The sequence below is a fragment of the Lepidochelys olivacea genome (assembly GCF_965140295.1).
Source record: "Lepidochelys olivacea isolate rLepOli2 genome assembly, chromosome: 8".
Classification (NCBI taxonomy): domain Eukaryota; kingdom Metazoa; phylum Chordata; order Testudines; family Cheloniidae; genus Lepidochelys; species Lepidochelys olivacea.
Window position 1 is genome coordinate 64,823,858 of NC_140418.1, and position 26,569 is coordinate 64,850,426.

The 26,569-nt window shown below is 38.9% G+C and overlaps 1 protein-coding gene across 6 annotated transcripts in view; it reads left to right on the top strand.

Moving 5' to 3' along the window:
• The window catches only part of NEK7 (NIMA related kinase 7), a 131,592-nt gene that overhangs the window by 84,009 nt on the left and 21,014 nt on the right, over window positions 1-26,569 (top strand). For all 6 annotated transcript variants that reach the window (XM_084638031.1, XM_084638032.1, XM_084638027.1 and 3 more), the window contains 3 exons: window positions 13,122-13,230; window positions 15,053-15,160; window positions 25,797-25,891. In XM_084638031.1, coding sequence (XP_084494157.1) covers window positions 13,122-13,230; window positions 15,053-15,160; window positions 25,797-25,891 — 312 coding nt within the window. The remainder of the gene's footprint in view (window positions 1-13,121; window positions 13,231-15,052; window positions 15,161-25,796; window positions 25,892-26,569) is intronic.

Sequence of the window (26,569 nt, forward strand, 5' to 3'; positions counted from 1 at the left end):
TGTGTGTAGATGGAAGGGGAGTTAGGCTTGAGCCTGAGTTCAAACTCTAGGCTTACCCAGAATGTCTATACTGCAGTGTATGTAAACCTGTAACCCAGTAAGTCCAGGATTCAAACTCAGGTTCAAGGCTTATCTTCTTTGTGTCTACAATATAATTGGGCTAACTCAGAGCTCAAACCCAGGGTCCCAGAACGCTGCAGGATTGTGGGGTCCAAGCTCGAGTCCAGCACCTATTGCTTTGCCTTGTAGCCACAGTCCCACTTGACTCAGGTCATGGGAGTCACCCAGAAGTATTGCACAGTTTCATTGGGCATCTTCTTTAGTCCTCTGTATCCCAACAATCTGCAATCCACTCTGTTGAAAACAAAAGCTGCCCCTCCCTTGGCAAACAGCACCAGCTCAGGTCAGCGTTAACCCATTCTGTTCTGATCACTGATCTGCAAGCACACTATCAGAAAGCCTCCTGGGTTTTCAATGAAGAGTGAACTGAGCAAGCCTTTTGCAAAGCGAGCTTCCTGATAATGTGCAGGGTGGGCCGTAATTTTTTCCCACAGTGCACCATGGGCTAGAGTGGCCACATTTTGGCGGATGGGGCACTAGGGACTCTGGAATATGGTTACTTTGACTTGGTTCTATGCACTTATTTTCAGTTCATGGTGTGTTTGGTTTTTAAGATAGAATCATAGACTTGACGGTCAGAAGGGACCATTATGATCGTCTAGTCTGATCTCCTGCACATTGCAGGCCACAGAATCTCACCCAACCACTCCTGTAACAAACCTCTAACCTATGTCTGAGCTATTGAAGTCCTCAAATCGTGGTTTAAAATTCCTTCCTGACCCCAAATGTGGTGATCAGCTGAACCCTGAGCATGTGGGCAAGACTCACCAGCCAGATTTGTGAAGTTTTGTCCCATAGCATGGACAATTTTTTTTAACTCTCCAGTGCTCACAGTGCTTTACGTTGTTTTCCACCTTGTATTTAGCTGTGACTCCCTGAGTACTTTTCCTGCACCTGAAGAAGAGCACCGCATAAATTCAAAACCTTGTCTCTCTTGCCAGTAAAGTTGGTTCAGCAAAATATATTACCTCATCTACCTTGTCACTCTAAAATCCTGAGACCCACACATGTACATCAAAACTGCAAACCTTAACTTGCTACATTTGCCTTGCTTCAGTTCTTCACGCAGCATTTGTTTCCTTTTACAATATAACTCACTTTTTTCCCTCCATCTTTTACATCATCTTCTCTTAGTGTAGTTTTTCCTATACTATTTATTAGTTCCCTCTTTATCCCCTATTGGTTTTTAATAATGTTTGTCCTTCCTTTCCTATATTCTGTCACTTGCCCTCCTTATTAATTCTCCATAGTATCTCTGTCTCCTCCAGTGTTCTCTCATTCGTCTTCACTTCAATTTCTTGCTCCTCTCTCCTATTCTCCCATCAGTCCTTCACTCCATGTATCCTCCGCCTATAGAGTCACATTTGAACTATTCCCCTTGCATGCCCACATGCTGCATGTCCCCTTATTCAGATGGTGATATATCTATATATATAGAGAGAGAGACACACACACACACAGTATAAGTTTTAAACAAACAGTTTAATACTGTACACAGCAATGATGATTGTGAAGCTCTGGTGAGGTGGTGAAGTCAGAGGGTGGAAGAGGATGGGATATTTCCCAGGGAATGCCTTACTGCTAAATGATGAACTAGCACTTGGCTGAGCCCTCAAGTGTTAACACGTTGTTAATGTAGCCCTATTCTCTACAAGGCAGCACAAATGGAGGAAGAGGAGACAGCGAGACACACCCTGTGTGTGTGAGAGAGATGCACATTGCCCCTTTAAGCACGCTGACCGCACTCTAAGTACATTGCCTTTTTAAGTAGATCAATATGTTGAGACAGCAGCTGCTGCCATCAAGCTCCCTCTGTCTTGAGCCCTGTCGTATCCCCCCCCACTCTATGGAGATGGGGTAAGCGAGGGGCAGGAGGAGCAGGGGGGAGGGGGACACCCTGACATTAGCCCCCCCATTTCCCTCTTCCCCCAGCACAACAAGCAGGAGGCTCCTGGGAGCAGCTCCAAGGCAGAGGGCAGGAGAAGCACATGGCAGTGGGGGGAGGGACAACTGAACTGCAGGCAGGTGATAGCCTGCTAGGTGGCTGCCTCACAGGAAACTTAGGGGAGTGGGGAGCTGATGGGGGGCTGCCGGTCCACCCTGGTTCCAAGCCGCCGCCAGCTAGCTCCAACAGGCTCCTCTTTTTGCAAGCTGTGGACAAAGCAGGTGGCTGCCAAACAATGTTATAAGGTAGCATTGCGCAACTTTAAACGAGCATGTTCTCTAATTGATCGGCAGTGTAACAACAAAACAACATTAACCGGGATGACTTTAAGTGAGGAGGTACTGTAGGCCAAAACTAGTAAAACTGCCCGATGAAACAAGCTCATATTGTTTTACCCTCTTAATTTGAGTGAGTCCCAGGGAATGTCTATACTGCAGGGTTCAAACTCAGACTCGAGCCTAACCACCCTTCTATCTATACACAAATCACGCCAACCCAGTGCTTGGATGCAGGATCCTACAGAGTGGAGGGTCTGTGCCTGAGTCAAACCAGGACCTATGGTTAGGGTTACCACCTTTGAAATGCAAGCCCTGCTCCACACACACACACACACACACACACACACGAGGCAAGCCTGCTCCAACCCCCCAACCTCAAAGCAATTCCACAGCCCACAACCTTCAACAGCCACTTATAGTACCTAGAGAGGTAATACATATAGATAAGATTAGTTACATAATTTTCTTTCTTTGGTTGTGTTTCTCCAAGCTGCTTTTTTTATGTCTGTCTTCATTGAGATTATTTTCCCCCAAATTGCAGTGATTCTGTATTTTAACTATACACTTGAATGTGAACATTTTGGAATTTTATCATAGAGAAAATCAATTGCGTCTATTTCTTGTGATGATAAAGCAGATCTTTAGATCCCTGTTAACCCCCCCCACCCCCGCATATTAAATTATTTTTCTGGCAAATGGCAGATCCATAAAAAAAAAAAACTGGCGAGGCTAGTCAAATACCAGCCAGGTGGTAACCCTACCCACAGTTCAAGTCCTGTTGCATTGCAGTGTAGATTCATTCCCACTGGACTTGTGCACTGGGAGTCCACCAAAAGTATTCCACAGTCCCACAAGCCAACTTCCTTTGTCCTCTGGACAGTCAAGTTTGGTGGACAGTCAAGTTTTCCCACACTACACCACAAAGGGCTAGATAGGTCACATTTTGGGAGGGCTCTTGTAGCGGGGCAAGTACCATGCTCTGGAGAGAAAGGGGTTAAAACCAGCTCTGGGAAAGGGCTGCCCCAAGGAGCCAATCAGGGGAAGGCAGGTAGCAGCCAGTCCAAGCCCAGTAGGGCTGATATACAGAGGGCTGTGAGCTAGGAGGTAGGTAGTCTCACTCTAGTCTTGGGGTGGGAAGGACTGGGCTTCCTGGGAACACAAGGTACCTTCAACAGAGCAGTGCTGGGGAAGGGGCAGGCTGAGCTGGGGAGCTCAAGCCTGGTGACCTCCCAGGCTGAGGCCTGACAGGAAGACCTAAGGAGGTACTGGGTCTGCAGGGAAAGGCAGCAGGTCCAATCCTCTAGCCAATGATGAGTGGCCTTTGCAGACTGCAGTTTGCCCCTGAGTAAAGGGCCTAGATGAGGACTGGCAGTGGGTCACTGAGGTGAGGTGGGCTCAGGGGAGTGGGTTCCCTGGGTGAGGGGCAGCCCCCCAAGGTAAAGGGCACTGTGGTCCAGGAGGGACTGCAGGGGGGCAGGTAAGGGCAGGGAGAAACTGGCCAGAAGAAGGCATTCCAGGGCTGAGAGAACTAATTCCCAGATTACCAGCAGGAGGCACCAGGCCGGTGAGTCAGCACCTTACTACAGTGTTAGAAAGTCAGGATATGGGTGGTTGGACTTGGGTCCACATAATGCACTGTAGACTCTGGAGTCCCAGGTTGAAACCCAGGGTTCAACAATTCCTAAACTGGGGTTATAAATGAATGTGCTCGCTCGCTCAAGCCCTAGGTTAATAAACCTGGGGTCTGCTAACTTGAGTTCTACTAATGCTGGTCTTGTATTGCAGTGGATAGCTATCAGGCAGTGAAAATGGGGGGTAGTAGGTGGGAGGCCATGGGCCAACTGTAGCTGGATAATGCAGCTGCAGCAGGCTGTGTTCCCGTTAGCCCTCCACCTCCCACCCTTGTGTTACCTGGAAGCATGACAGGCTTCTGAATGCTTCTCCATTCTCAGGGCTGTTAACTAGAGCAAGGTCAGGAGTATCCGCTTACCCTGTTAAAGGTAAAAAGAAAAGGAGTACTTGTGGCACCTTAGAGACTAACCAATTTATTTGAGCATAAGCTGTAGCTCAAGAAAGCTTATGCTCAAATAAATTGGTTAGTCTCTAAGGTGCCACAAGTACTCCTTTTCTTTTTGCGAATACAGATTAATACGGCTGCTACTCTGAAACCTATTAAAGGTGTGTATGCATGCTGAGGAGAAGGGAGTAGATTTTCCCTGCAGCCTTGGCTGTGTCTTTGTGGGGGAGAGAAGGAATCTGCCATCATCTATGTCCACCACTGCATCCAGTAACCATGAATAATCGTACTAGCACTTTGCTAAAATAATCAGTAGTTAAATAGTTTAGTGTCAATAGCCCAGATGTGTGGGTGTGGCAAAGCATAACTCTTAAAATTATTGTTTAAACTTGCTTGCTTTTAGACTCAAAAAGGACAGCTGCTTCATTCCTCTTTAGGAGGTCATCTTTATATCTAGAAATGTTAGAAACTGTTTGGAATGAAACTTAATTTTGTCCAAACCTGTTGGGGGCATCTGTCCCCATCGCTGCCCCCAGATCCTAGAACTTTAATTCGCTTCCTGAATATCACCTTTAAGGAGTAGAAAAATAGTTCTTAATAGTTCAAAATGCTCTATGCAAAATAATTTGAGCAGAGAACTATTGCTTGCTCTTCTATAATGTTTATCACTTAGTGAAGTGAAAAAACTTCACTTTCAGTAGTAATTCTGTGCTGTATAACTAAACACTTTGAGAACGGGGAAGGAAGGTTTCTTGGATTTTTTATTAAGCTAAATATGATAGGGTTAGTGTGGGAGCCTGCTGTATTTACTGTACTTTGCCACTGGTTTTATTAAGGATCATCTATAATTTGTAACAAAACTTTCCCTCCACTTGATGATGTACCAATTTCCTCAAGGGGGTTTATTGGAAAGAAAAGTTGTATGTAAACAAGAACTGTTGAACTTGGACATACTGCTATATATTTTAAGGAGCCTTGGCTCAGCTGAGTCTTTCTGCAGAGAGAACTAAAATGATGCAATGCTTTGAAATTTCGCCTCCTTGGCTCTAAGATGAAACTTTCTATTTTCAATGGACGATATCCATCTCTAACATAAAAAGTTTTTGCTTTCAAGAGTGATTTAAAGCATCAGTGGAGCTGAGTGATTATGGACGGACTGATCTGCAGGGAAAGATAGTAAATGAGCCTGATACTGGAAAAGTGATTAGTCCAGTTGGAAAATCTACGGTAACTAAAATGAGGTTCAGTCAGAAACTTCCAGGAATCCTAGTTAAATTCAGAAAACTAAAGTGTGGCTGTCTCAAGGCTTTGAGAAGAAGAAAATGGAGTGGCCCTCATAGATTATATAGACTTTTGAAAGTAATGAAGAACCATGAGTCATTAGCAAGAGAAGTAGTGAGAGAAGAGTTAGTGCCAAATAGAAGGAAAAAAGGGGCATAAACTTTTTCCTTTTACTGAAGTATTTTTATACAGTATGCATATAGAAGAATCTGTATATGTTAAAAAGTGGAAAACATCAAAGCATTTTAAATAATTCTCTCTTATAATGGCAGGTTTCAGAGTAGCAGCTGTGTTAATCTGTATTCACAAAAAGAAAAGGAGTACTTGTGGCACCTTAGAGACTAACCAATTTATTTGAGCATAAGCTTTCGTGAGCTACAGATCACTTCATCCGATGTGGCTTGAGTACTCCTTTTCTTGTAGGACCGAAGTATTTCATATCAGAGGCACTCTCTCCTGACGTGGGGGAAAAACGTACTGTATTTCAGTAACTGAGTATACAAACAACTTTTACCGATGTTTCATAAAGTACAAAGAAATATATAATGTAATGATTTTTTTTGTTATGGAAATACCTCTATAAAAGTTAGTTTTAGATGCTGGAAAAATTACTAAAATGTAAGTAATTGAAAGAAAATTAATAGATACTTTGTCAAATCATGTATAATAAAGTAGCTGTTTCTCTTGTATATGTTCAGTTTATTAGCAACAGCAGATATTCTCAGGTGTCCAGTATATGCAGAAGAGTCTCTTTTGTTGTGTTAGTTGTAGCATTAGGTCAGTTGAGACTCTTTAAATGTTGAACTACAGTATGAGCAACCTTTGTTTTGTTTTGTTTAGCAAATACTGCTGAGATCCGTGCTGCTAGGAGAAGTGACTTTAGGTTTGGATGAAAATTCTGGTTTTTGTTTTGGATAGGAAATCCAGGGATGTTGGTCGGAAAAACTGATTCCAATGCCAACGGTAGGCAATTTGAATTCCAGAACTGATGAGACCCAGGCAAATCTGTTAGAATGCCATCTCTCTGATAAAATATCAAAATTAGAATGTGGTACATGGTAATACAATAATATAATTTTTAAAAATACAGAAAACCTACAGTGGAGCATCTGCAGACAACGTGGGACTCTGATCTTAACACCCAGGTCTATAATACAAGGATTAATTTCTGATGACTCCCTCTCCCATGCCCTGCACACTAAAAATAGTGCCCAAATCGTGCCAGTTCTTCTTCCAAAACACTTCTAAAATCTTATTTTTCCTTTTTGGCCACACAGCCTTCTATCTCCTGTCTTGACTACTGCAATCTCTTCTTTTCCTCCCTGTTGCCCACATCATATTTATTCTCTTCTTTAGAAAACACATGTTGCTAAGATTTCCTTAGCTCATCAGTATTTCATCCCACTCTTTTTTTTAAAATCCTTCCTTTGGTTCTCCCTAGGTCTGCTCCCTTCCACTCTCTGTAGGAAAATGGAGAATGGTGGTACCAGGGTCCTTATCCCAGAATCACCTGTAGCTCTGCCTGGTGTTTTTCCAGTAGCAAGGCGGAACAGTCAAGTCTGGCAACTCTTCAGCAGGGGGAGCCTGCTGCCACAGCTAGTTTTTTGGTGCTGAAAAGGGCCCTATGACTGTTTCAGAAATTTGTGAAGCTGGGGTTGCGGCTACCGGAAAAAGGAAGTTGGATCATGAAGTCAGTTACTCAGAAGTTTATGTTCTGGCCAGGAGTTTTTGCCTAGAGCAATTTGCATCTTTCAGTCCTGCAAAAAGTCCACTCTATCCCTTCAGGAATAAAGTCTAGGGAGATAAGGGGTTCAAGGGCAGAGCCCAGAGGCGCTCTCCCAAAGTGGGAACAGGTCGAGGTGAACTAGGGGGGACTAAGGGTCAAGAAAACCCAAGGAGGAGATAATGGAACAGGAGGGGAGTGAGAAGCTGGGAATGACCATGTCAAAAGTGGTAGGTAGATCAAGAAAGGTGAGTATAGAGAATAGGTCCTTAGACTTAGCCAGGAGAAGGCCAAGCCGAGTGCAGTTTCAGTGGAAACCTTATTGCAGGGACTCTAGAGATAATGGGGGGGGAGGCAGCAGGAACACAGTGTCACAAATCTCATTTTCCTTTTTTATAGATTCATAAATATTAAGACTAGAAGTGACAGTCTTACATAAGACAGGTCAGAAAATTTCATCTAGTGACTCCTTCACTGAGCCCAATAAATTGTGGTTAAACTAAGTCATGTTTTGTTCAGAAAGATATCCGTCTCATTTTAAAGACTTCCGGTAATGCATAGTCTGCCACATTCCTTAAAACTTAACAACTGGCTAACTAACATCACAAAACTTAATTGTTAATGGGAATCTTCAGTGAGTGCAAGGTTTCTAATGGAACCTTGCAAGGGTCAGTTCTTGGTCTAGTGATATTTAATATTTTTATCAATGGCCTTAAAAGAAATAGAAATCCATTAATAAAGCTTGCAGACGACACAACTGATGGCAGTCAGGGTTTCTGTGAGGTGGGCATGTTTATTTCCAGCATTCATGGAATTGCTGTCAGACTGGAATGGCTGAATGCCACTTATCACTTGATCTGAAGGGCTTTGTAAGCCACTTCAAAACCCACCAGTCAATATTATTCACTGCCCTAGAACTTAATTAACACCAAGTTGGGATGATCAGTGATGTCTCCAACCCTTACAGAATATCAAATGCACTTACTTAAACATCTGAAAACCAGGAGATTGTTAGGGTACGCATCAGGTCTGCACAACAACCTTAACTCTGCACCTGGGGGTGGCTAGATCCACAGGAGCTATACTGTAAGTGTGTTTCAGCTAGGCTGTCCTTTAATAAGCAGACATGAGGAATGACTAAATGATGCCACTTCATGTGGTGTGTTGTCCCACAGTATTCTCATTCATCTGCTTATACTCCAACTGTGCCTGATACAAGGATTACTTGCAGCCGATTGCCATAACTCACACTGTGATATGAAGAGAGTTACGTCTGCAGCCAAACGGGTCCTGAATCCCCCATTTCTGTGCTGAGTTATGTCATTTGTACAAGTAGAAGAGCATGATCTATTATTGCTGTGGGGATTTGAAACCGTCGTCGGATGTCCCAATCAAGTGTTCCCTCTTGGGCCCTCACTTGCCTAGACGCTTTGAGGGAACCCAGCCCATGGGTCCCCAGGTGCTTAAGTCTCCTGAGTGGAGCACAGCCATTATCCCAGTTTTTAGGGCCTGCCACACAGTCACTGGGCACAGACCCTCTGTCTGGCATCCCCTCCTGAGGCCTAGCCTGTATTCAGCGTTGACCTCTCAGACTTCCCTGTTTGCTTAAACATGCCCTCACCGAGAGCTCCAGTTGTGAGCCTGATGGTTTCCTGTTCCAACTCTCTCGGGAGACCTGTAGCAAGTTGTGAAGCATATAACACACATACATACTTTGCACCGACATCATTGCTCTTACTTACTCACATGCCACACGAGAGAGTAAAGGTCATTTAGAATACCACAAACATCCTGAACACAATGCTTTAGCCCCTCACTAGCTCACCATTCCCTTGGGGAACCATCTGTGTTCAGGAAGGTAGGCAGGGTACCCTGTCTCATCAGGCCCCCTACATGCTGGGTTGCTTTGCCTTCTTCTTGACCTGAAGAAAAATGATCCCAAAGAACAGAGCCAATAAAGTAGCTTTTGCCATTTTTATAACCTTCCAGTCCCTCAGTCAGATCATCACAGACAACCAGCATGAGACTTTGTAGCCCAGGCAACTTCTCCTGTGATCAATCAGTTCTGGTTGGGAGCCAATCTATTGTTAGCCGCTATTACATTATAGTAGTCTTGCATTTAAGTTAAATTACTCGCTGGTGTTAGACTTTGCTTTGTCCCTACCCCTGTTAGAATTTAATTCCAGCCTGGAGTTGGAAGGACAACTAGCCTCACGTGCAAAATGGATTTTTCACCTTGGTAAAGATACATACAGAGAGTTCATAACCTCGTACAGAATTCATAAATTATGCTGGCAGATTCCCCAAAAGGTAGCAACAGTCCAATAGCATGTATGACCATACATTACAGGGTACAGGTAATATTCCAGAGGAAATCCTTAGGACAGAGGTCAAGGGATGGTAACATCTAACAACTTTGGAGTGATTTGTGCAGAATAGGTGCAGTGGTTGAGGATAGGCCAGGTATAGCAACCTGGTGTTCAAATTTGCCTTAATGAGGACATGCTCTGACAGTTTCTCCTGTTGTACTATTGTTCCATATCATCTGGAAGGAGACAGTGCTACAATGTCTGTCAGGGATGGGTTGAAAAGGGCAGAATTAAGGTTGTGAAACAGGGCTGGTTTTGTACCTTGACTAGGTATTTCATGCCTTTTGGAGATTTAAGTATAAGTGCATTTGTTTGCTTGTTTTTGTTTTTTCAAGCTAACATTCTGTAGGGGTACAAGGCATTCCCAGTCAACCTCAACTCTTATTTGTTGATGTTTTGGGGCAGTAAATTCCCTTTGATTTTTGAGGAGGAAGTGGTGGTGGTATGGAATGATTGGGAAAAAAAACTGGAAGTGGGCACAAGAAGACATCCTGAGAACACATTACTGCCACTTGGCTACCAGTTGTGCCCTCCATGTGGCCTCCATGCCCCTAATAAGTGCTGCTTGGATTCAATGGCTATACAGCATGTCACTTTGAGCTACCCAGTTACTTTGATATCAGGCTATCTGAAAACTCTCTGGTTTGCAACAAAGTCCAGTCCTGCAGTAAAAGCAAAAATTATTTTTTCTGTCTCAATCAATCCACACTGGGGTCCAACTTCTACACAGAATAACTTTTAAAATACTGCTTTCCCAAAGGGGCAGTGGGTGCGGACACAACCTGAAATCAATTCTGAGGTATTTTTCTTGTCCATGTCCTTTGTACCTTGGCATTTCCTTAGGAGATGGCCAACAGTGCCACCATCAGAACAATTGCATTTTCACATTATAGAGTGTTCAAAAAAAAAAAAGGAAGAAGGACTAGAGGGAACACCAAACATTAAAACAGGGCTATTGTGCCTCTTCTTTTTCCTTAAATATGCTTAAAAAGATGCCATACAGTGTAAGATACACATAAGAAACTGGATAGTGTTTCATCAACACAGAATAGATGTGTGAAAAGGTAAAGCTGTGAGCAAAAGTTTTTCATTTTTGTTTTGTTTTTTTTCTCTCAGCAGAAAGCAAAGCTCTTAATAAAACTGTTCCCTAAAAGCAGGCTATTTTTTGGAAATTGGTGTCTGTGAAATCAGTTTGCTTTAATATCGCAAGCTTTCATTCATTGTTTGTTTCTTGGTTCATGGCAGACCAAGGAAACATTAAAAATATGCCAGAAATTAAAAAAACAAGGTGATAACCCCTCAAAATATTATGAAGATTTATTTTAAAAGACTTGAAGTATTTTTAAGTGTAAGCAAGTGAAAATAACGTTTTGTTCCTTTATTAAATAAAATGCTTGCTTAAAGAACGGATAGATTTGTTTATGCCATCCTTTTCACATGAGTAATAAATCAAAGTTCACATTTATAACAACTTAATATTAGTGATGACCTCAGAAAGGAGTATGTTAATGTCATGCAAAAGTAACATACTTTAGTTAGGTCAGAATACCCCAAAAGCAATTCACTTTCACATATTTATATGAATGTGGAATGCTTGAATCATTGGAATTCTTAAGCTATTTCTTTAGAATTTTGTGTACAGTGTGCTACAACAGTGTAGCTGGCAAATGAATGAAATGTTAAAAGAAAATTATTTTTTTACAAACGTGCATTATACTTTTAAAGGGTTTTTTATGGATAAGATGCAAAAAAACTGCATACTTTGTTTTGTGAATTTTTCATGCTTGCTTGTACTTAAAGTTCAGTTTATTTAAGAACATTTTGAAGATTTTTTTTATTGTACATAGTTATAATTATGATAATTTTCAGAATTCATTTTGAATCAAGGAAGTATGCTTTCATGTACATATACTTACATAGTATTGTGTATTTGTTTATAAATGAAAAGAAACCTGGTCTCCATCTTCCCGTTGACATCAAACAATCCTCTGATATGCAAATTCAGCTCTGGGGAGAACAGATACACAGTGTTTGTTTGGATTGAATCCAAATCTGAATGAAAGTTATAGTTAAAGAACTGATTTTAAAGCATTGGCTCGTTCGAATAAAAACTTATATTGACATAGTCTTGAACTAAACTTACTATTTTTGGTGAAATTTTATGATTTCCTTTATTTCCAGTATATTTTGCTATTGCTCTTTTAATAATACCGGTCTCTCTGACATTATGTTGTTGCGTTAGGATGCAGCCTATCTACAGAGTCAGTTTTTCTGCCTTTTTTTTTAAAGACACTGAACAAAATATCGCTGCTTCCTTACAGCACTGATAACTGATCTGTACATGACCTTTCTGTCAAGTGTAATGCTGATACTATATGTATTTTATTGACATAATTTGTAAGGTTTTGTTTTTAATAGTAGAGGATCTGATTACTGTATGATTGTTAGGATCCCTTAAAAGATTTTTCTAATTTGCTTGCCCTTCTTATCAAACTAAGTATGTAATATATGTCTCAAGTATAGATAGACAAACAGCAGACTTCTGGGGAAGTTTTCATTTAAGCGTACCCACCTCTGGCAGCAAAGTTTTTAAAATTGTCAAACTTTCATGTTCTAGAATTGGCTATTATGGGTTCTCAATATGCAGTTATGGAGAACTCGGCAGCTATTTGCCATCCTTGAATACAGTATTTGAAAGAGATGAACATTGTTGAATTTTACCTGGTGTAGCCATTTAACTGGAAAAAAGTTGAACAGGAGAGGCAAATTGACTGACTGAAGTATTTTAAATTCTTAGACCTACACAGTTCCTGTGTTCCCAATTTTACATACTCTATGGCTTCTAAAATTGAGTTACATAATTTTGACAGCTTATGAATGTGTATCGTTGGTATTTGTTTTCTTCGTTCTAGGCTCATGAGAATAAAAGCCTATAGAAATTAATTTTGGTGGTGAAAACTTCTTTATTTTGAGAATTCCTTTAGTAACTTTTCCTTACTGCTGTCTTTTATCCATTATATGGCAGATTGATTCTGCACTACAACATTCCACCCCCATTTCCCTCCACTGAGGCTTTTTTTCCTCTGAAAAATGTAACTTTGTTAAATAAACATTATATGAACTTTCCTTAGGACTGTGGATTTATTTTAAACAGCTTAACGTTCAGTATAGTGTTGTATTTGTTGATTAATGTCAGCACATCCTGTGCTGGTGTATTATATGTTACTATTTCAGGGAGAAGTTGAACTTCCATATCTGGAAATAGCCCTAGAAACTTTTGCTCAAATTAAGTGAGCTCTGTCTTAATAGCTTTTAATTAAGAGTTTACCTGTTTTCTCAGTTAATTCTGTAATAGGTTTTCAGTACTTCTCTGTTTTCTTTTATAAAGCATTTTAAGAAACAGAAGAGGTTGATTCCTGAAAGGACAGTTTGGAAGTACTTTGTTCAGCTGTGCAGTGCATTGGAACATATGCATTCTCGTCGTGTCATGCATAGAGGTAACATAGGATCATAGATATTGCATCTTTAACAAGTATTAAATATATGAGAGAACTTGGGAGGTTCAATGCAAATGATACCAAATAACATATTAAAAGAGTCAATTTCGACAAGTAGCTAACACAATGTGTGTGTTGTTGCAGTATTTTATAAGTAACTTTAAAAATAGAAAGGATTTCTTTTTAAAAGATATATGATACTCCGGGGGAATTCTGCACCAAAAAATTAAAAATTCTGCCCACAATATTTTAAAATTCTGCATATTTTATTTGTCAAAACAACACAATATAATCACTCCAGTTTCAATTATTTTGGTAATTTATTTCAAAATACCTGTCAGCAAGTATGTCTATAGCAATAGAGACAACAAAAAAGATTCAGGAAATGTTTTTTGACAAATAGATTCCTTACTAGGCATACTAATACCAAACTTTGAGTAATAATTCATTTAAACTACAATCCAGAAATGTATTTCACACACCCCTCAGAAGCAGTGCAAAGTCTTTGGGGAGTCAGGGGTAACAGAGGAGCTGAGAGGGAAGTAATTGATGGGAAGGAGCCTGGGAGTGAAGCTGGAGGGCTGTTGGGTATGGGTGGGAGAAGTATGGAACAGGGGTTTTGTTGGTTGGGGGAGGAATTGTTAGGGAGTTGGGAAGCCTTCCGCATGCTGACCCCTAGCCTCTCCCATTCAGTCAGGAACATCTGCACCTGTCCCCATGTGTCCCTGCACTCCTGTCCTTTCCATGTCCTGCACCCCCACTCAGCCACCCCTCCTTCCCTGTCCCTGCACCCTACTCCCCCCTGAATCCATGTGGCCCTGCACCCCCACTCAGCCACCCACCTACCCTTGTCCACATGTGGCCCTGCATCCCCCTCCTATTCAGCCCCTGGCTCAATGCCGTCACATCACTAGCTCCCACCCCAGTCTGTCCTCCCACCACTAGCCCTTCTGAACTTCACCTCTGTCTAAGTCCTCCCATGCACCGTTCAATAGATAAACCACACTTGGACCCATCAGTCCCTAGTTACCAGCCACCCCTGCAAATTGCTGTTCTTGTGATCCTATTAAACACACATGCATGGATGAAAGGCCAAAAGCCTGAAAAAGTAAGTGTGTGGAAAGGAGGAGGTGAAAGTTCCCACATGGTAAGCATGCCTTATAGGGAACCTTAAGTAAGTTAAATGGTAGTGTATTGAATAGTAGCATTTTCCATGTTTCCAACAAAAGTTAAAATCATGCAGATCAGGGTTTTTTTTAAGAAGGGTGCCTATTGTTATGTTCATACATAAACTTGACCTGATTTTCAAAAGTTCTGCTTTTGAACTGTTGAGCTGTTGTTCTTGATCTCAGTGACAGCTGAGGGTACTTGACAATTAAAAAAAAAAAAGCAGGTCAAACTTATTTAGGAGACTAGTGTCAGGTACCTTTTTAAAATGCTGCTGTTGTCTCCAAAGGGCAGGGTTAAGACTTAAATAGTTTATATAACAATAGGTATTATCAGCATGTGCATATTTTGTAGTTTTAGAGCTAAAACTGTTTTATGTGTTGCTTTTTTTATTTGTTGTTTTTCATTGCTCCGTTTTTGTTTCTATAGTGAAATCAGCCCAACCAGTAAAAGTAACTTGAGTTATAGCCACAAAAGTTAATTAGAATTTTTAAAATCCCGAATTCACATTTTATTAAATGCTTAAAAGATTTTCTAAACAGTACTGTCATTTGATTTGATTAACATTATACAAAATTACAAGACTCATTACATGTATTATTGATGGTGCAGTAGGGTTTATTGATAACACTGCAAAATGTTTTTCTCTTCATAGATATAAAGCCAGCTAATGTGTTCATTACAGCTACAGGAGTAGTAAAGCTTGGAGACCTTGGACTTGGACGATTTTTCAGCTCCAAAACTACAGCTGCACATTCTTTAGGTAAGAATATCATGCAAAATGATTTTGTTGCAAGATAAGATAAAATTTTATTCATGTAGACGTAATTTCTTTATATTGTGTTAACCCAACTGGTTTTGTTTTGTTAGTCCCCTGGTCAAACCGTATTAAGCTGTAATGATACCTGTTTCACACTCAGTTTCCTGTTGCTTTGCCCTCGGACTACTTAATAAAAGATGTCTGTTTAGAACAAATCCGTACCTATTGTAAACAGAGCATTTTATCGAGGTGTAATAAAAAGTAAGACTAAAGAATGAATTTCAACAGAGTTAAAGACTGCGCTGACCCTTTAATCAGCTGAGGAAAAAATACTATAATCGGGTATGCAAAATGAATTTATAAATGGAATGTGGAACATTTGTTGGTGACATGCACTTTGAGGAGATATGAAATGTAAAAGGTTCGATATTGCTAAATTAGATTTTGCTCATATTCTAACAGAACAAAAACAAATATCATGACATTTTAAAGCCAGATAAGTACATCTTCCTGTTTAAAAAGATTAGATACCAAAATTAGACTGATACATTGTCACTTGACAAAATATGGTTACATAGTATTTAGCCAATTTGGGAGAGCTGCATATGGAGCACAGATATTTTATTACCTAATCTGGTTCCTGTAAACACAATGCAAAATAGCAAAAAAAAAATTACCTTTCTTAAATATATAATTTACAAATTAAAGTATATCATGTTTTGATACTTATTCCCTGTGAAGACATAATAGGATTTTTATTTAGCATGATGACCTGCACCCCAGCCTCCAATTTGTAGTGTCCAGGGAGAATGGGATGGGCAGATCAGGATTTAGAATTTTGAATAGCAAACATTCTTTAAAAAAAAAAAAAAAAAAAAAAAAGAATGTGGGAGAATATTTTTTGAGTTATAAGAGTACAAAAGAACATCTAAAAACACCCAATTCTTTTTTGTATGGGAATTGGATCAGTCATAAAGAGTAGCATTATATTCACCATACCAAAAGCATTTGCAGAAAATTCACATCTTTTGGGTGTCATTTGAGGAGATTATTTAAAATCTAAAGAAATGGAATAGACTTCTTGAGAAAATGATACCAAGGGAGACACAGAGATTCTCTGTTTTTAAAGTGTTGAGGGATAGTCTACAAATGGTTAAATCTAAATATAAGTACGGTAAAGAGGAATAGTTCTCAGTAGGTAATCTATATTTAGAAAGGGAAGTTGTTGTGGGAACAGATAACTAATTGATAGATTGTATTAGGGGATGGTTCTGTTTACTCTGGGGGGGAAAAGGAAGTTAAATATATTGGTTAAATTATATATATGTGCTTGAAGCTGTGTGTGGAGGGGTGCATGTTACAAATCCAAAATCTTAAATAAATTAGGGGTTCAAAATCCTTCAGAATCTCAGTTAATCAAATCTTAAACAACATTATACAAAATGAATGGGAATCTCCACTTAGATGTTGTTGGCCATCTAAACTGAGAATTGCTTTAAAACTTTTTAAACCTATACTGTAAACATATCTGTCTGCTCATGACTGCCTAATCCCAAGAAAGCAGATTATTTCTCATTGACTGTGAAGGTAGAGGTTGTTCTAGGATACCCAATGGAATTTTGCAGGATTGCTTAGTAGGATATCTAGTTGTAGTTCATGTTCTGGAGCAAGTCAGAAAAAGAACTTGTGTTTATCTCATTAATGGCCTAATGCACTATTCACTGAATTCAATAGACCCCTTGCCATTGACTTCAAAGGGCATTGCAGCAGCCTTAAAACCACTCAAGAGAACGGCCAAGGCTATAAGACCCATGACAAAAATTTTATTCATATTAATAGTATCCAAGAGCTCAGGGAGCTTTAGGTAATTGCTGGATTTTAAAGAGCCAAAACAAGTGTATTATAAACTCTCATTTCAGAAAGCAGACTTTACACTCTATAATTTTGGCAGTATAATCAGCCAAGTCCCTGTCATCCAGGAAACCTTTGGGACACTCATCTACACATTCCAGTTTTTCCTTTTTATTATAGATTCCTGCTATAAGCAGAAACTGCCACATATTAACACCAACAATAATTACAGGGGAAAAACTGAGATTAAGTGAGATTAAGTGTCACCCCATATAAAAAACAAAAATAGTGGGGCATCTTCTTTTTACCTGGCTTCCTCTCTCTTGACTTTGGATATAATTTAAAAAACTCCAAGTCAAGATTAGGTAATATACTATTTTATTTAAAAATATTGTTGTTTGCCTGCTATAATATGCCAGTGGCCAGTTGAGGCAATATTGCAGCATTCTTCCATGTTACTTGTCCTGGCTTAGGCCCTGCTAATGTTTGTAAATAAAATACAGTACATAAAACAGCAATGTGAACAGGCTGTAGTGGGAACCAACATTCTTGTACTCTATTTGTGGGAGCCAAAAAGTCCTGATCTACAATGTTCAGTAAAAAGGGAGCATGCAGAGGAGGCAAAAGTCAGTGATGGAGGGAGAAGAGCTGGCCTATTCCTTTGAGTTATAAATCAAAAAGGTAGGAAAGACAAACAGTTGTTTCAACTCTTTTTTTTTTTTAGGTTCACCATGGGGGAGTGGTTGCAAGGTGCTTGGAAACTGAGCTAGGTGGTTAAAAAAAAAACAAAACTTCAAGTCCTCTTTTACAAACCTAAGAATCAGCAGGAAAGGGAGAAGAGAGCAAAAAAGGTGTTTTTTCAACTGGGGTGCTGGGTTTTGTTGCAGGGTAGGGAGTTGCTTCTTTTTTCTTTCCATAATTTAAACTCAGCGTGGGGGAGAAAATTTTGTGGCTGATGTATAAACTCATAAAAGTAAGACCATACATTGTAAACACTGATATCAACTTTATAACATCTACTAAGCACTGATTTATCATAATCACTTTCCTAATATCCTTAATACAATCCTCTTTTGTTATTTCTGAATTTCATTTCTCTTGGTACTTCTGTTACTAGTTTCCCCAAACTACCCTTTCTTGAAAGTGGCCTTTCTTTTGGCTATTTCCCGCTCCAACCCTCCTACACACAAAAAAATTAGTGAACTAAAAACTTTGTCCAATCACCAATCTATGTCTTCATCTAGAGATTTTTTTTTTTAACTACACCAGCAGAGTATATTCAGGTTTTGACATATATAAAGAAATATACTAAAATTCTCCTTAACTATATATAACTTCTAAATTTAAATGGTATTGCTTTTAATTGCAACTTAAAAAAAACCCTATTCAAACTTCAAAATAAATGTAAGGATTTTAAAGCAAATTTCAATAGTTAAAGTGGTCTGGCTAGGCTTAGATAATGGCATTATTAATTGTATAGCCTTATCAAACAAATAGGGGTTTCTGTTGTGTGTGTATTTAACTTTTGAGATTCTTCCTTTTTAAAACAAACAAACCCACTGAGTCAATCTCCCTTTTGGTAGAAGGCTGGTCATAATACCCACTGAAGTTAGAATGCACTGCACCTGGGTTGGTTAGAAGGGTATTTCAGAACAATATAAGATACACTTCCCTCATTTTTTTCTTTCCACCAACCTTTCCAGAGCTGAATGCCTTTCCTCCATAGCACATCTTATGGCCTTTATTAGAAGCAAGGATCAGCCTGAGTTTTCATTCTCAGCATGCCAGTACATGGCTCTACGGGTGCCAGCCTGTAGTCATGTTGTAGTTCCAAATCAGATTTATATATGTGACTATTCCCTTTGCCTACACTTCTAAGTTAAATCTACTAATGGTGTTAGTGGTAGCCGTAGAGTTCAGGAATGTAGATTAGAATTCAATAGAAAAGCAATAGAGCACTTCACTTCTTCAGTGAAACTTTGCTAGGTTGCTGCTTTGTTCCTGCTAGGCAGCGGAATATCTCTCAACCTCCACATACATGGCCAGAGAGCGCTTTCTGGGGGCGGGGAGGAAGGTCAGAAAGGCCCCCAAACCCTGCAAAACCCCCTAGATGCACTGAAAGCACAGGGCCATCTGCATTTTTTAGTGATGCCACATTGGCTTGAGCACCCCCTGACTTTCATCCCCATGGCATCATAGTGCCAATGGAGCTATGCTGTCAGGGTTCCAACCTACATCTGGATGGTTATACAAAATGAACATGGGCCATAGACAAGATAATGCAGCTACCCTTGACCCTGCTCCTCCTCCTTACACATTGCTCTCTGGCCCTGTGATGGATCCTCTGTGGGTCCAGGAGTTGGGAAGACAATGCTGCAGTGAAGGCATGCACACATCCCTTTCTGATGTGGGCAGGGCCAGATGGCATGCATGCATATGATACTTCAAACTAGCCCATAATTTGGCAGAACTAACTATCTCAGTTTATGGATGAGGCTAGTGACTGGCAGTGCTTTGAATTCACCTCATTCTGAGGAGGAGCAATTTTGAACTACTTTAAATGTTTAGCAAAATAAAATAAAAAATGAGATGCTATTCTTTGATCTACAGAGTACACATGTTCAACTAAGGCAAAAGACTCAATGCTATTTTGAGAGCACAAATGCCAACCAATCCAAAAGATTCATAAAGTCCAGGAGGGATCATGGGGTTCTAGTATACCTAGTCTATGCCATTTTGTTCTCCGTAGATTCTTATACCACACTCATCACTGTAGCATCTGACCATCTTCTAGTAGTGTATTTATTAAGGAAAGTGACTAACACCTGTCACATGTTTTGTTCTCTCATCCTCTTCGTAGCCAAATCTTAGAACCACCACTCCATCCTTATTTTCCTTGACCTGTCAGCCACCTTTGACTCTTTCACTTGTGCTCTTCTCTTGAAATATTGGCCTCTCTTGGCTTCTCTGACTCTGTCGTTTCCTGGTGTTTCTCCTACTTCTCTAATTGCTCCTTCAGCATATCCTTTGCAGGATCCTTCTCCTTCTCCTCTCCCCCAACTTTCTGTCAGGGCTCTATAGGGCTCTATTCTTGGTCTTCTCTTCTCCCTCTACATCTTATCTCTGGGTAATCTCATCTGCAAATACAAATTCAACTACCGTCTCTACCCAGACCTCTCTCCTTCTGTCCAAACTAAAATCTCAGCCTGTCTCTCACGTCTTGTGGAAGTCTAGCTGTCAGCTCAAGCTATATATGACTAAAAGAAAGCTTTTAATCTCGCCTACCTCCCAACCAACCCTCCCTACTACCTCTTTTCTTGATCACTTTGGACAGTACCACCTTCCCACCTGTCACTCAGGCCTATAACTTTAGGTGTCACCTTCAACACCTCTCTGTACATTCTCACATCCAAGCTATGTCTAAACTTACAGATTTTGTCTGAATCTCTAAGATAAACAGTCTTTCCTACCATCCACGCAGCTAAAATTCTTTCATCCAGGATCTCATTATCTTGCATCTCGATTACTGCAGTATCCTTCTCTTTGGCCTTGACAAAACAATCTTGCCCTGCTTATATCCATACAGAATACAACTGCAAAGATCCCTTTTCTAACCTGTAACTTTGTCACCCCTCTTTTTGCATTCCTTCATTAGCTCCACCTTCTGTATCACATGAAACATAAGCTAATTATCTTCTCTTTCAGAGCCCTCCTGGCTTGTCCTCACCTGACCTACCATCTCTTACTTGTTACTGAGATATCAACTCCTGCCTCCAACTGGCCCATGATGCAGCCTCCATCACTGTCTTGTTAAATTTTCAAACAAGATTCATTATGCTTTCTCCCTTACTGCCCTGATACTTGGGAGGATCTCCTAGTTAACATCCTCAAAGCTACCTTGTTATCCTCCTACAAATCCTTCCTTAAGTGCTCCTTTGCCATGATGCCTACAAAAGTCTTGATAATGATTAAGCCTCTGGTGTGCTGAGAGCTCTGTCTATCATGGTGACTAACATTATATCATTGTTTCCTGGTACTCCTCCATCTGTCTGTCTCTAGCCATCTGCTGCCTCTTGTCTTACACTTAGATTGTAAGCTCCTTGTGGGAGGGACCATCTTTTTGTTCTGTTTGTACAGTGCTTAGCACAGTGGGGTACTGGTCCATGGCTAGGGCTCATAAGTGCTGTGATAATATACAGATAATAATAACTGCAACCTTGAACTTGATTTGAAATACTTTGGGAAGCCATTGTATGGAGTGAAGGACGCATTTGACGTGCGTATGGTTGCCTTTGTTGCTGAGGAGAAACACTGCTGCTTTCTGTTCTAGTTAGTTTTGTAAGTTGCACAGGCATATCATGTTGCTGTAGTCCAATTGAGAGGTGGAGTGAATAACTGAGGCAAGGTCATCATCTGGTGGGATGGAGTCTTACAGCCAACTAGAGATGATGGAAAGTGTTAATTACAGATGCTGCTGTGTGAGAGCTCAGTGCCCGCGAGGAATCTGAGCTCTCACACAGAAAAAAAAAAAAAGTCCTAAACCATGGTCTGAATTGACCAGTTGTGGGTGTGTCTCTTCAACCAAAGGAGACGGAACCGTGGCTGCAAAATTTTAAAATACTATCCTCTTCCCTCCAGCATTATCTCTGTCTTACTCAGGTTCAGGTTCAGCCAGCTGAATAGAGTATATAGAAATTGTTCCATTTGTTAATTTCCCTCATTTTTTAAAAATGGTGCTTTTTTCCCAGTCTGAATTTGTCTAGCTTCAACTTCCAGTCATTAGATCGTGTTATACTTCTGTCTGCTAAATTGAAGTGCCCTCTTACCAGATTTCTGTTCCCCATGTATGTATTTACAGACTTTAATTGTCACTCCTTAATCTTCTCTTTTAATAAGCTAAATAGATTGAGTTCCCTGAGTCTGTTGTTATAATACATGTTTTCCAATCCTCTAATTATTCTCATGGCTCTTCTCTGAAGCCTTTTCGGTTTTACAACATCCTTTATGAGTTGTGCACAGCAGAACTGGACACACTATTCAGTAGCGATTGCACCAGAATCAAATACAGAGGTAAAATAACCTGTCTACTCCTACTCAAAATTCCCATTTATGCATCCAAGAATTTCTTTAGCCCTTTTGGACAGAGGTTTGGAGCTCAAGCTCAGCTGATTAGCCACCATAACCCTCAAATTGTTTTCAGGTACTGCTTCCCAGGATAGAATCCCTCATCCTAAGCATGACCTATAGTCTTTGTTCCTAGATGTATGACTTTACATTTGGCTGTGTTTAAATCTATATTGTTTAGTTGAGCCCAGCTTTGCAAGTGATCCAGATTGCTCTGTGCCAGTGACCTGTCGTCGTCACTATTTACCACTACCCCAGTCTTTATGTCCTCTACAAACATTATCAGTAATAATTTTGTTAGCTTCTAGTTCATTGACAAAAATGTTAAATAGCATAGGGTCAAGATCTGATATTGTGGGATGCCAGAAGAAACACACCCACTTAATGATGATTCTCTGTTTATAGTTATGTTTTGAGACCTTTCAATTATTGAGATTTTAATCTTTTGTGTGTGTCAGAATGTAGTGTGGAATGAAGTCAAATTCCTTATAGAAATCTATTACTTTTATCAGCCAAACTGACGATCTTATCAAAAATAAAAATCGAGTTAGTTTGACAAATCTGTTACCCAGAAATCCATGTTCATGGGCATTATATTACCCTCTTAATTCTTCATTAATTCAGTCCAATATCAGCCATTCCATTATTATTTAATAGTAATAGACCTTACTAAAAAGAATTTCCCAACTTTAAAGCTGCGTTAACTAAATAGAGCAGTAAACTTACGGATTTTATAATTTTTCAAATATTGATCTACTTTATGTATTAGATCTTTCTTTTCTAGCATCCCACTCCCTCTTTCTGTTGGTGAAGAAAGTAATGTTTCTTCGTAGTGTTATTCATGATGAAAACATCTTTTAAATACAAAAACAATGATTTAGGAAAATAACATGTTTTAATTAAATCTGTTATTTGTTTACTAGCAGTACATTAGAAGAATCTCAATATTCTTATGTTTTAGAATATGCTGTAATGCCTTTAGTGTTTAAAGTATCAAAATAATGTATCTGTTTTCTGTTTGTATCATGCTACAAGCTGATTTTAAAGGGATATAACTATTTTCGACATCTTTAGGTGGTTTCTGAGAATTCAGTGAGGAAGAATTTATACTATAATAATATCTTGGCTTTGTTTCACTTCTTGGTCATTGGAGGCTTCAGTTTGTATTGCAGTTAAAGTGTTATACTAGGCTAAACTCTGTAAAATGCTAGCATTTGTTCTTCTTTTTCCCTATCATCAATCTTTCACACTCATATCAAACCACTAATGTATCAGCAGATTTCCCAGAGCTACTGGTTAAAATTACCTTTGCTTTTGGTAAACTATGAACCTTCAAACCTCAGTGTTTTCAGCTGCCCCCTGCGGATTCTGTGAAGCCTCTTTCTGGCACATTTCTCACTGCCAGTTACTTGTTTTATGTTTTAGAGCAACAAAAGCTGTAGATCTGTAACCTGTTAAGAGCCAGATTACTATTAAACTTGTTTTTCAATGTTAAATGAATTGTGCCAACAGAAAGTGCATCAGAACACTAAATCATGATATTTATTAATAGGTGCAAAGAGTGAAAGTTTTGAAGGCATTGTTTTCTCTGGAAATCTTGAGTTCAGATACAATTTAACAGTTGTACAAAAAGGATAATAAAAGTATGAAATGTGCTGTGGTATATCAAGCCAAATTGTTGTGTAATTACAATTTTTAGTTTCCTTTTCTCACCGCTTTTTTTAAATTGGCAAATTTACATGGTATGTTGGAATAAAAAACAATGTCAAACGCATAAGCCATCTGTAAGTATAGATGGCATTATGTCATATGCAGTACTTAGGTTGTCAGAATACCATCATTAAACTTACGTACTGTAAAAATATTGTTCTTGGGAAGTTAGGGTGGAATAACAGTCTAAAAGTTTAAATAAACCATTCTTTTCCCTTCTACTTATTCTTCTGGCTGTGTTATTGAATTTGGTGTTTGTAAAACTTCCCCCCACCATCAACCCTCCCATTCATAGGAAAGAGACCATCCCTTCTTGACCGTCCTTGGTTGTGAGTAAATATAAACATCCTGAGAGGATGGACGGTTTTCTCTCAGTAATCTGTCATTTTGAGATGCTCTTTTCTACCCCAACCCACCTTTCTTTAAACTCTTGATTCACAATTGTGATGATTCTGCACTCAGGCCAATGCTGAGAGATAATTTGTGGAGTTTGAGCTGATGCCCTCCTTTTCCGGAAAGTGAGGATGTCTCTTTTTAAACATTTGCAGGACCAAATCCTCCTTGTGATACAATATAGGACCCACATGTCTCTGCATATCCAAGAAAAGATTTTGTTCTGAGCCTCCATTGATCTAGAGTGTAGTTATCAGTGCTGTTCCCGTTCCCAAAGTTAAATTTCCATCCTAGACAAAACTATAAATTACCAGCAGGCATGGGCTGACTGTGATGGTATGGTACCAATATCTCTAATTTTGAGAATTAGAATTTTCACCCTTGGAAATCCTAGAAATATCTTACTCTGTTACTGAAAAAGTGTGATAATACATTGGTGAGTCCTCAGCCCTTACAAAAAACGTAGTACATTATGATGAGAACAACAAAACAAAAAAGCACACTTTTGGGAATAATTAAACAAAAATATGGATCAACTGGCTTTTTCTATAGAAGCGAAACATCTTGCCTTTTAAATATAAAGGCAAATCTTGGTTATCCAAACTTGTGATATCTGCTCTGCTGCCAAAATTCATATAGAGAATTTATCTCAACCTCTAGTTCTGAAAGGCAAAAGTAAATGAGAATTATTTTTTTAAGGATTTAGACTCAATAAAATGGAATGGGGTTGTAATCTTTTAGTTTTTAAAAAACTAATGTTGCCATTTATTAGTTAATGTACTGATCTAAATATTCTTCTAATTTATAAGATATTTAGCTTAAAGTAAATTCAATATTTATTAGATTCAGCTCATTCCTATTCAGTACACATTGCTTACCAAGAATAACTACTTGGCCATTCCCAACAAAATTCAAATAAAAAATGAGTGAATGTCTTTGTCTTCAGTTGTCAAAATTTGAATTTATTAATTTACTGTTGTTCCAAAAAAAAAATTGCAGCGGAGTTGAGAATAAAGTTGGGAATAAGTTGATAAACCAAAAATTTCCACTGGCTTTATTTTTTTGCAACTTTGTTTTTGGTTAATACCCATCAGTCAACACTGAACTTTAAAATATTTTTAAAAAGAAGAAATAATTTATTGAAGATTTAAAGTTTTAGAGAATTCTTCTAAATCTCTTTTCAGAGAGTTCAGTTTGGAATTTTTTTGATTGCTTCAAACAAAAAGCAAAAACCACTTTAAAAGTGTTTTACTGTTTTTTTTCGATTACAGAAAAATTAGTGATAATTCAAAATAAAACATCTTCATTAAAATAGTAACATTTTCAGAGCTAATATGTTTATACATGTATGTTTGTATGTGTGATTTCAACTGCTACATATGCATCTTCACATTAAAAAAATTGTATTTTATTGTTATGCATGACTTTATATTTATTATCATGCATGATCTATATATAAGATAAGAATACTTTTGCACCCTAAATATTACAGTATTTACAATGGTATAGATTTCAGGATAGCAATATTTTTCATTTAAAAATACTTCTGTGGTTATTGCAGTGGGTACGCCTTATTACATGTCTCCGGAGAGAATACATGAAAATGGATACAACTTCAAATCTGACATCTGGTCTCTAGGCTGTCTGCTATATGAGGTAACATTGATAAATCCAGTAAGCTTAATACATTGATGTGCTTTTGGATTATTAGATGTATCAGTATCTGTTCTAGGATTCATCTCTATATTTTGCTTCTTAACGAGATAGCCATTTAGTGAGAAGCTGCTTTTAAGCCAAATATAAGTATAGATGGCATTATTTTTATATTTAGCTATGTGAGCTTTTCAGTAATTTCAAAATGTTATGATTGACCTGATCAAGACTTGCTTTTCAGTGAATTTTCTAAAAAGACATTGATAGTAATTTGTTGAAGATTTTAGGCTTAGTTCGGTAAGGATCATAGTCTTGAATGTCTAATGTGAAGCGCATTTTTTTTCTAAATTTCTCTAAATGTTTTAACTGGCTTTAACAAAATATAACTATGAAAACAATGCATATATGCATTCAGCATATGTAATAGAACTGATTGAAAGTATGTGGTTAATGAAAAACAATTGAAGTATATTTTTTAACTCAAGTTTCATTTGTTTGCGGTTATCTGAAATCTGACTTAACAATAAAAAAAATGAGACTACAGCGCACACATATTCATCACTTCTTGGTTTAATTTTTATGAGCATAGCTTTTGAAGCAGCAGTTTAAAAAAAGATTGGCTTATCTTCAGTTTTCTTTGCTTGCAATTACGGAACTCTGATACATTTGTTAATCTCTACA